Source organism: Hydra vulgaris, chromosome 06, assembly GCF_038396675.1.
Source record: "Hydra vulgaris chromosome 06, alternate assembly HydraT2T_AEP".
NCBI lineage: Eukaryota > Metazoa > Cnidaria > Hydrozoa > Anthoathecata > Hydridae > Hydra > Hydra vulgaris.
The window spans coordinates 46,840,098-46,852,500 of NC_088925.1; the positions used below are offsets into that span (position 1 = coordinate 46,840,098).

Consider the following 12,403-nt stretch of genomic DNA (forward strand, 5'->3'; position numbering starts at 1 on the left):
AAATGAAAGTGAAAAAAGTAATTAAGGTTGCAATTCTTTAATTATTTAATTTAACTTTTTTTTTCTACTATCCGGTGATAATTGCTAGTGTGTTTTCACTGTGGATCCTTCAGTACTTCTTCCAATATATTAAGAAAAACTATAAAATAAATTCAGAATCGAGTGAATTTTGCTTTCCTTTTTAATTTAATCTACAAAATTTTGTTAGTTTGAGATTTTTTTATTGCTTACCTTTTTGCTTCTTTGGTTTTTTATGTGAGACGAATGTTTGAGTTTATTAAGTTGTAATTACGGATTTTATATTCTGATTTTATATTGTTTCTATTCTGCCCAAATCAGATCAATGCTATTTCTAAACCCTTTTTCTAGCGAAGCACAGTGGGACAAAGAGTGCCAAAATACCAAAAAATCAATGTCGGTACTGCACGGTGAAAATTTGTCATATGGGGGAAGACATGTTCATTAGAAGAAATATCTAGTTAAAAAAACATTAAATATTAGTTTAAGCGTAATTTTATGCGGTTATTTACACGTTTGTTTGACATGTGTTCCAAAACGCTATTTTGCATTTTTTATTTATCAACTTTCTTACGCAACTATTGTTTTAAATTAACTTTATTGACTTTCATTTTAAAATATATTATTTTAATTAAAATATTTTTTTCGCTCAGACTTTTAAAAACAATTTAACGTAAGTGTAATCATTAGTTTAAATGCATCGAAAACAGACGGTTTCAATATTTTTTTTGCTACTAACCTTTACTATTTGGTATCAGATAAACTATCCTTTAATATCCTTCAAACATTTGACTATGTAATTCTCATGCTAAATGTATGTAAATATCCATGCATCATAAGTATTTTGCTACTTTTTGCAATAACAAAAGTTATAACAAAAGATTGGTCTTCAGTTCATGGTCAGTTGATGAGAAATACTCAAAATGTAAAGAAGAGGTTTTGTACACAAAGAATACCTACAAAATTTTTCATTACTGTTATAGTATATAAGTTCACCAAAGTTTAATATTTTTAATATTTTTATTTATATTATATAATTACATGTTTATTACTTTATTTATGCATTTTATATATAAATATAGCTATTCTAATAAAAAAAACTACGAAAATAATTTTGGCACAAAAAACTCGATTTTGTCCTACTGAGCAAAGTGGTAAAAACTGATGATTTATTTTGTGTAACATTTTTCAAAATAGTCGGACATAAAACGAATGTTTTACAAAATATATGCTAATTTCTGTAACTGTGAACGAGTATAGGTATGAACTTTAGCGGGATGGTACCAGTAAAGGTATTTTTTGATTTTTTTTTCGATTTGATTTTTACTTGATTAATGGTTCAATTTTCTTCGGTTCGGTTTAAAAACATTTTTTGATAGATTTTGATTAAAAACAATATTTTATCATCCAGAAGTAGTTAAGCTTCTACTCATGCGAAACCTTTTTTTTAACATTATTTTTTACTTTATATTGAATTTTTTTCTTTGATTTTTCAAACCAAAAAACTTATTTGACATATATGATGTATATATATGACATATATGATCATCAACTTTATTTTAAATAAGTTTTTAAGTATTTTAAACTTTTATACTTTTATGGTTTTTTGGTTTCGGTTTGCTTTTAATATTTTAAATAGTTAGATCAGTTTGGATCAATTTTGGATTTTTGTTCCGTTTTCATTAAATGAACGGTTTGGTTCGATTAAAATTCATCAATCATTTTTTTTTTTTTTCTATACACATAACCAGATGTACCATATGGCACACTAGCTACATGTCTAGGATGTCAAGTTTAGAAGGCAAGTTATTGGGGTTATGGTCCCCATTTCCGTTGGCAATGGATTAAACTGAAAATTTCAGAATTCTCAGGTAATCAATCTAACAAAAAAATGTCGCTGAGATCGTTAATATGTAAATTTTAGCTCAGATTTGCTTAAAAAGTTTTAGAAAAATATTTAATCCTCTAAATCTAAATAAACAACTAAAAAATGTCAAAATTGCGTTTTTAGAAAACATTAACGACGAAATGACATCTAAAAACAAAAGTTTACATTAGATGTTAGATTTAGACGTTTGATTGAATTATGAATCATGTTTCATCACATGTTTCCTCACATGTTTCATCACATGTTTCATCACATACTTCATCACATGTTTCATCAAACCGAGTTTAATAAATTGAATATGAATATTATTAGCGATATCTAACTACTGGTAAATATCTCTACAAAATATTTTTCAATGTTATCAAGTAATCTATGTTTAGACTTTTAGTAAACTTTTCAACAGAAATTTTGTTTGATACCGAATTTTCTTTATAAAGTGTACCAAAACCGAAAATTTAAAGAATCAAATTAATTTACATAATTTTATCCCTTTTGCAATTATGATTTTTAAAACGAAACAATGCCAACCTGGCATCTTCTCAAACAATTACTCCAAAATTTAAGTCAAAGCTAACTTAAAGTCAAACTTAACAAAGTCAAAAAGGCCTAACGTTTTTAAAAGTTCTAAAATCAGGCATTTTTGACGTAATTACAGTTAAATAAAATAAGATAGGGTACATAAAAAAATTTTGATTATATTTTATTATGCATCTTCAAAGAAAAAATGTAGTGGGTTAAGTTTACACGTTAAGCAAATATTTTCAAAATTATAAACCATTTAGAAAATTAATTAGTAAATATTTGAAATTTAATTGCCGTGTAACATAATAAGGAACCACCCATATATAAAACAATTATAGACCAATCTCAATCCTTTCGGTATTCTCAAAACTTTAAGAACGAATAATCTATAATAAATAATATGAATTTAAAAACTAAAAAAACTATCAATAAAGGTCAATATGGTTTTCAAAAGCTACACTCAACTGAGCATGCAATCTTTGACCTCTCAAATAGGATAAGTAGATCATTAAAAAAAAAAGTGCACATTTAGGATTTTTATTGATTTGTCAAAGGCATTTGACACCGTCGACCATGAGATTTTATTAACAGAATTGAAAAACGATGGTATAAAAAATCAAGCTTTAAATTGGTTTAAAAACTACCTTAATAACAGACAACAGTGTGTTATTATAGATAGAAAAAGCAACTCAAATTTACTAAAAACAAAATGTGGTGTACTTTAAGGTTCCATTCTTGCTCCTCTTTTGTTTCTTATTTATATAAACGATCTTCCAAACGCCTCTAATATCTTCGAAACTATAATGTTTGCTGACGATACAAACTTATTTTACTTATCAAAGACAATGGAAGACCTATTTGAAAAAACAAATGCTTAACTAAAAAAAGTTAATATATGGTTTAAATCAAATAAACTGTCACTCAATATAGAAAAAACTAAGTTTATACTATTCCACTCTAATCAACAAATTAAAAAAATACCCCTGAACCTACCAACAATTAATATGGAAAATATAACCATCAAAAGAGCTCTGAATACAAATTTTTAGGAGTTCTAATTGATGAACACATCTCCTGGAAACCCCACATTAACTACATAAACACAAAAGTATCAAAGAACATAGGTTTACTTTACAAGGCAAGACTATCTTTGTCACTAAAAAGTCTGAAACTTTTTTACTTTTCATTCATACATAGCTTTCTCATGTATGCCTTTATGGCATGGGGCAGTACCCATAAATCTAAAAATGGACCACTTTACTTACGTCAAAAACACGCTTCAAGACTAGTATACAACAAAAAAAAAATTTACTCATGCTCAACTCTTACTGGAACAAATGAACGCTCAAAATATATTTCAAATTATTATTTTTAAAAATATACTTTTCATGTTTAGATATAAACTAGGTCTGGTTCCAGAACATTTTACAGCACACTTTTTTAAAAACAATATAAATAAATACAATACAAGAGCAACAGGAAACTTTAAGATACCGTTTAAAACAACAAGACTGTCAAAATTCTCAATTACATATCGTGATCCCTATTTATGTAACAAATTATTTTCCAGAAACGAATCACTATTAAACTCAAACAACAAACACTCTCTGAAAATAAAGTTAAAAACTACAATAATCAAATTAAACAACTATAAGGAATTTTTTTAAATTTAAATAAAAAAATAAATAAATGTAACTTACATTATATATTTAACACATACATTTATACCACGTATGTAACTGATTTTTTATGTGTATTACACGTCTCTGAAAAAGGTACTCGATGACAAGACAGACTTGAGTCTTCTGCGAGCTTCCTATAACTATAAAAAAGTAATTCTTTTTATCAATCTTACACAAATTTCGTTTTTATCATATTTATACACTAACATTATTTTGAAATGTGATAAATAAACCTAGAGTGAAACATCTAAACACTCCTCCAAAAAATCAGCAGATTTATTTTTTTGTATTTTTAATTTTAATTGGAAGAATATATATTTCTCAGATTGTTTTTACGTACACGTTATTATATTGTTGTAATTGGTATTTATTTTAATCATTTCTCGGAGTTGTATGCAACTAAATTTTTATTTACTTTGTATGTTTCGAACTTTATATTTATGATATATATATTTGTATATCTTTACCGCCAACCTGTGATTGGTTACTAGTAAATACTTTGTAGTTGTAAAATAAACATGTATTTAACGTATATATATATATATATATATATATATATATATATATATATATATATTACGTACGCACCGAAGAGAGAGGCTGGGGGGGCAATAGATGTCCTAAGTTCAGTAACTTGCGTATCATGCGTATAAAAGAAGGAGGGGGGGCCGGCGGGGGGGGGGGGGGCGGGAAAGGGTCCAACAAACGTATGTACGCAAACGCAAAAAACTGAGGCAATTCATGTTCATTTGCCCATTAATAAAATTGAACGCCGCTCTCGTTCACAAGCTGTTAAGGTCGTGAACGTGAGCGGCGGGAGAAGGGAGAGATTTTAAAGGGGAGAAGGAAAACCGCTGTGGATGGGGTAAGACTTCCAAACGATAGTACGCATGGGTCGAGAAGGAGGGGGGACTATAATTATGTACAATGTGCAACAGGAGGTTAGGGGGTCCAAACAAGAAGAATGGAGCAAATTTCAAAGAACTGATGTCCGAGAAAAAAAGCTAGACGAAAAGTAATTTTTTGACCATTTAGGACTGGTCACAGTAAAAGGAAGACACTTAATTGAATGACGAGTAACACGGAATGAATTTTCGTAGTTGGCACAAGAGATACTAGCTCTTCAGAGTAGTGCCCATTATAAGTGCCCATTATAGTATTTATAGAAAAGAAAAAGAGAAGCAACGTTATGAAGATTTGACAATGGTTGAAGGTTGGTTGCAAGAGCAGGTCCAACTATGTTTAGAAAGAGCATCATTTGAAGATACGTTCAAGATATGGCAAGAGTGTTTTATACAAGGACGGATTAAAGATTTATAACCCGTCCTGTAATGATCTAATCTATAATACCATTTTAATCACTTATTGAAATGGATTTTATCCTTTTTTTACTTATGATTAGTGAAACAGAGAGTGTAAATACATCTAAACTAAAGGTCATAAATTCTATAGTTACCAGACATGTTACCATAGTTACCATAGTTAAAAATGGTTCAATTCTAGCTTAAACTCCAACTCTTTTTATAATTTATAAAAATATAATCCGAAGTAAGAAAGTGTCAAGCACGATAAAAAGATGGAACTTTAACAGATGCTAATTTTGCAATTGATTTGATGATTAATATCCAAGAAAGATCGGAAGTAAGATTTAATTCTAGAAGAAAATAAATAGTAAAATAGAAGTAAATAGATGAATCATCGGGTACAATACGTTTTTAAAAGTATTTAGGTTATTGCAATGACAGTTAGCTGAAAAAATTGAGTTTTATCTGAATTAAAGTTCACCAGCCACTAAGAGCCCAATGCAGTAGCAGAAGTGAGATCCTTTTCAAGCTCAAATGCCCCTCCAAGCAATCAGATAGTATTAACTTTTTTAACAAGAAAAATTAATCGCTACTATCATCAGCAAACAATGCCACCTTTGGTGAAAGAACTTTTTAGCAGATTGTTAATGTAAATTTAAAAAAGTATAGGGCTAAGGATAGAACCTTCAGGAACCCCTGAAGTTACAGGAAATGAAGAAGAGTGCTATCCAACTAGGACAACTTTTATACTATGATAGGTAAGAAATGATTCAATAATCTTAAAAATGTTAAAATCGAAATACCGCAACAAAAAAAAATCCAGTAACAAAAACTGCTAAATACAAAAGCCTTAAATTTCTCCTGATACAATGTATAAAAAAGAATCCAAGTTTTATATGCTCAAATATATAGCATAATGGTATTAATCAATTAATATATATTATAGTGTTGCTAACTCGCCAACGATGTAGAACTTTACATGCTCTCACGTAATTATTTCCACGCCGTTTTTTCCAGGTAGCTTCTCTCTTGTAGTTTTATAAGTTAAAACCTCAATTTTATACAAGGTGAAAAATCTTTAAAAGACCAATCATCTTTTTATAAAACGCAAAATATTTTATTGCAATTAAGTTTATATGCAAAATATTTTATTGCAAATAAATTTATAAACAATATAATTTTTCAGCTTATTTAGATGATGAGTATAAAGAAATTTTAATTTTGAATATATAAAATTGATTCTCAACAATTGATGAGATTTTTAAACTTAAATGTATAAAAAATTCGATAAAAGGCAATATCTGATAAAGAGTGACATTTAACTGTAAGCATCGAAATCTTAAATGGAAGTAGTAAGAATTTTTTTTTCTTAATTAAGTTGGTCTGGAGCATGGTGACTAAATTAAGTTTGATTGAAATAAAAAAGTTTAGAGAAATGCCTGACTTTACATGTTAAAGAACGTTTTTCCGAAAAATTGGGCAAAGAACTTTTATGATAAACAAATGAATCGCTAACCACAGAAAGGCAACAAGTCCACAAATCCTAATTTTACAGGAAAGACAAAAAACTGTTTCGACCCTTTATTTTCAAACTTGGGGTTTTAAATTTTTTCCTAGTTATTCAACAGTCAGTAGGGGTCTGAAAGATATATATATAATTTTTTAAATGTATTTTGTTATGAGGACATATTTTTAAACATGGACATGATTCCTTTTTGCAGTAATGAGGCTTAAAAATAAAAAAGACCTGCTAAAATCTTAAATTAATGCTATTTTATTGTATTATTATTATAATAAAACGCACAGTACAACTTAAGAACGTTATTTATTCAGTTGGTTGATCTTCTTGAATTGACACAGTAGTTACAGACCATAACGTTACTTCATTCCAAAAACCGAGCTTTTCATCCAGAATATAAACCAAAGTTTTCTTTACATCCACAATTTTTAAGTGGTTGATGAATAATACAGCTGAATAGGCTTTATTAGTTGGTAGTTCCCCTTTAGTGTTTTGTAAGCGAAAAATGTCACTTATTAATCCAGCAATATGCATACTGCATTCAGTCTCCCTTGGTTCATCAGAAAAAAATGATACTGATATCTCACAATATTTTGAGATTTGAAACGTTATTTTGTTAGATTTTAGTGCATTTTTCCCATAAAAGTCATTGCTTAAGCATGTTCTCTTGTAAAACTTGGGACACCAGGCCCCATAGTCAATAAAATCTTCAAATAACATTTTTTTAACAGTAAACTTTCCAGGAATTTTTGAAGAGCTGTTAATCAGATTAATTACTTCATCAGTTTCATAATTCTCCTTATAATTCCAAAATCACGGTCATTAAGCATAAAACAATTTCTCCTAACAGGAAACACCAAGTTTAATTTTTCAAATCTCTTAGTTTCACAAAGAGCCATCATAAGTCTAACAAGGGTGTGGTTCTTATTTTGACCAGCGCAGTTGTCACCAAAAAGGTGAAAAGTTTTAACTTCATCTGAAATTTTTTTTTTTACGTACCACATAAGCATAGAGCATACTTCGTTTGAACCTTTACCTCTCTCGCCTTCATTACAAATAAAAACAGTCATTTTTTGGGAAGCAATGTCGTGAATTCCAAAGACGTTTACTGCGAATTTCCGGAAATAGTACGTAACTTGTACTGGTATACACGGTAATGTCACATTAGACATGTAATCTACATATTATCCAACTTATTTAGGGTCTTTTATGCATTTCTCTGTGGTACCTTTTATTTTTCTGTAAAATATTTTAGCCCTACTATTGTGGATCATAAGCTCTGCTATTGTGTGTCTTTTCTCACTGTCATTAAGAAAATGACTTTATTTTCAACTTAAGTTCCTCACAGGCAACACATGCGTCTTTTGCAGGTTGAGCAAAACGTATTGAGTAATTTTCTTTGAAAAAATGCCAGAAAAATTTATATAACAGCCTTTTCTCACTGCCAAGGGTAGTTAAAAGGAAATGTTTCTGTTTGTTTATAAACATCTCATACATGGTTTTTGCGTCCAAATTAGCAGGCAAGTATTCTTTACCTCTTCCAGTATAGTGTTCAGTTTCTGTAGGATATTGTTCAATATGAGCTCTCAAACGAGTGATTACAGTGCCAGGAATGGCATTAACAGAAACATTTCTGCCTTTTTTATCTACTGGAGTTTTGCTTAGTTGTAACAGATGCGAGAGCCTGTAACACCGTTTGGAAGTACATCCGTATGATTTCATAAATCCATTTTTACATATCTTAGTACGATTGTGCATAATATGGTACTTCACTAAGAAAGGTTTTGCAAAAGACGAACCTGGTCTAGATCTTTGACGGTTAACTGGGGAAACCTCCATAAGTGACAGCAAGTAGATATCTTATTGAGTTTTGGTTTCCATATCATCTAGCTTGGTAAACACCTCCACCATGTCATCCGCCGTGTAAATCTTCAAACAGTTTTCCTTGCAACTGAAATAAAAAAGAAAAGGTTGGGCTAATCTATGTTCTAATATCTATGTTTGAAAACAAATAAGCTGGGTTTCTACCAAAAACCATAGGCATTTCCTAATTAATTAGGAAATTAGACTAATAATTGGTTTTTGGCTTTATTTATGTAGTTGTAATTAATTCTAAGGTAGCCTAGTTTTGTTCAAAAATCATAAATGCAAAATTTTGTGACACATAACCAAACACAACGGTCAGAAATCTACAAGTGTTGTGCATTTCCCTCAGCCGAAGTATTTATCCAGAAGACACGACGTATAACAGTATTTAAAAAGCTTTCTAGATTACTGTAATATTATAACAATTAATACAAATAAATCGATATAAGCTTACCTGCAAACATTAGATGCTGGTTTCTTGGCTGGTATTGTTTTTCCAACCATATTTATATGTTCTTTTCCTGCCACTTTAGCCTTCTTAATTACATTCTTTTTATATCTGTTTGAATTAACAACTCCTTTCTTTCTTCTTTGTAAAGGATTGTCATCTCCATCTGAAAAACTCATTTTTAACAACGAAATTTGTCACAAGCAAAATGTTATTATTTTATGTTCCTAATGTTGACCGCAGAACGAGAACAAGTCCCGGATGTGTTTCCTTTCTGCAAAAAATGCAAAATGTTATAATTTTAGGTTACTAATATTTACCGCAGAAAGGGAGCAAGTCCCTGACGTGTTTCCTTTCTGCGGTAAACGCAAAATTCTAACTGATGCCATGCCAATAAAAAATAATGATGGCAGGTTTATCCCTTTTAGCAGTAAATGGTGTGTCTACCCATTTAGAATTGATTTATGTTAAAAAGTGAATTTTTGTCAACTTGTTTCCTTTCTGCAGTTTAAATTTATTATAATAAACACAAATTTATTATAATAAACACAAATTTAAAGTTGAAGTTTCAATAATTAGTGTTGCCAAAACCCGGTTTGGGCATGTAAGCTATAAGGCTTAGCTCTTAAACCTTTGTTGAATATTTTTCTTTCTACTTTTTACTGATGTTTTTCAGCAGCGGATTTGGCAAAGTATTTTTTAATGTCCATCTTTTATCCTAAATATAAAATATAATAAAAAAATCTGAGCCAGCAAAGTAGAGTATAAACCCTAAAAGATAAGGCTTTTCATTTACTAGTTTAGATTTGATGGTGAGTTAATAAGTTCACTGGGATTAGCTCCAAAAACATTGCATGGTTGGCACGACATAATATTAGTAAGAGCATTTATTGCTTTGCCATCAAACATGGTTAAACCAAGTTTAAACTTAAACGTGATAGTTGGATCAGATTTGCCCGTGTAAAAAAAATTTCAATTTATTTTCAATCTGATAAATTGAGAAATGTTTAACGTTACTTATTGTCAATTTGATTGGCTGAGATGTTTAATGTTACTTGCATATTAAGCAGTATGTATGCAAATAAAAAATTATTATCAAAGCAGTTCAAGTAATGTTAAGTTAAAAAAAAGCTTTAAACGTGTACAAACATGGTTATAGAACAGAACCAGACAAAAGTTTGTGAACAATGGTATTTAATGCAGCCGTGGCACAGTAGTTAGAGCGCTTACTTCAACTAGTTAAAATACGTGGGTCTTGACCTAGCAATTTGCCAGACCAGAACTCGTACAAATGTTGTATGGCTACTTTGAAGAAAGCTGTTGCTTAAATGAAACTTTTGTCAATAGTAAACCTTTCCGAGGAAATCGAGACCACATGGAAAAAATTTAATTTTAAAATTCACAAAAAAATCTTATGACATTCAAAAGTTATGGTCTTATAAAACTAGTGATCCCTTCAAATTTGAGGGGGTTCAAATTTTATATGGTTAAATAAATTTTAAAATTTGTCTATGAATATAGATACTACGCAACAATTTTGTACTCCTCCCCTCCCTAAAAAAACTTTTTTAAAGGGGTACAGAATTTTACAAAATACCAAACGATTGTAAATATAATAATGTCTATATTTCTCTGTGCTTCTTGGAGTATATTAATTAGTACTTTTCAGTCTGTTAAATGCTTTTTTTCATCCTAATAGTTTCGTGTAAAATAGTATAAGTTAACATCGGAATTCTTAACATGATACCAATTTTAAAAACCTTTTCTTCCGATATACAATTCATGTAAAATATTATATATATAATAATACATAACAATATTATATATATAATAAATAATATATTATGCATGGAAAAATAATATTTTATAAATTCAATTTTCAAGGAATTTTTAACATTAGCGCGGTCGAGTGGATTCCGCTTCAGACTAGTAAATCAAAGGTTCCAGGTTCGCCTCTCGCGTAACAAATCGTCACAAAATCACCTACCCCTATAGCGTGACGCAATTTATCGAAGACCCCTATTCCAAAAAAAAAAAAAACAATAAAAAAAAAAACAGAAAATATATCGGAGTAAATATATATTAGCGAAATATAAAACACGAAACCACATCACTAATAGGAATAAAAACTTTCAGTGTAATCAGGCTTTAAAAATCAGATTGAAACTATGATTTAGCAGCTAAATTTAATTTGAAATTTAAAAAATTCGCATTTGACCGCAAGCAACACTGAAATTAGATTATTTTATTCGTGTAACCCACTTTTTCATTAAACCTGGGCTAAAATTCCTACCCCATCCTTTTATTCCTACCAACCCCACCCTCCTTGTATTAGACACGCGAGAGCACACTATTTGGCTTATTTTAAATATATCAAAACATGATCAAAAAAATGTATTTGTTAAAGTTTGTCTGAAGGGGCTTATTTCTTTATAAAAACAATTTACTATGCAACAACATATTAAAAAAATTTAGGGACAAACCTTTCGCTTTAGGAATACTGATACCTAGAGTTAGTATTAGTGATACGAGTAGCAGTATTTCATGACGCACTCAACGTGAATGTGTTAAGAATACGAGACCCAAGTTGAAAAAAATTTTCAAAGTAAAAATAAAATAAATTCTCAACGAAAACTTTGTTTTCAATAAATTTTGATCGAATATTTGCAATAAAAATTTTTAAAAACTTTATGCAACATTTGAAAAAACCAAATGTATACGAGAGTATGGGAAAATAAACAGCTTCTTCCTGTTTGTGGACTCATAAACTGAGAAACCCTTGAAATAAATAATATTTACAATATATAAAATTTGTAGCGCCGTTAACCAAAAAACAATTAAACGCGTTTTCATTTATTTACAAAATGTTTATTTACAAAGGATTTACAAAATATCTTGAAAATTGTGTTTTACCGGTTACACTATTTGTGTTCCGAAATAAACTGCTTTTAGAAAGTGAAAAATTTGGTCTGGTGTACATTTCTAAAAATGAAAAACTATATGCACATATATATATATATATATATATATATATATATATATATATATATATATATATATATATGTGTATATTACACATATATATACACACATATATACATAAATATATATATATATATATATATATATATATATATATATTTATATATATATATA

At 29.2% G+C, this 12,403-nt stretch overlaps 1 protein-coding gene across 7 annotated transcripts in view; it reads right to left on the bottom strand.

Moving 5' to 3' along the window:
- Positions 1–12,084: 12,084 nt before the first annotated feature.
- Positions 12,085–12,403, bottom strand: part of LOC136081913 (probable basic-leucine zipper transcription factor G) — a 46,133-nt gene continuing 45,814 nt past the window's right edge. For all 7 annotated transcript variants that reach the window (XM_065800323.1, XM_065800320.1, XM_065800324.1 and 4 more), the window contains one exon: positions 12,085–12,229. In XM_065800323.1, coding sequence (XP_065656395.1) covers positions 12,120–12,229 — 110 coding nt within the window. In that variant the 3' untranslated portion in view covers positions 12,085–12,119. The remainder of the gene's footprint in view (positions 12,230–12,403) is intronic.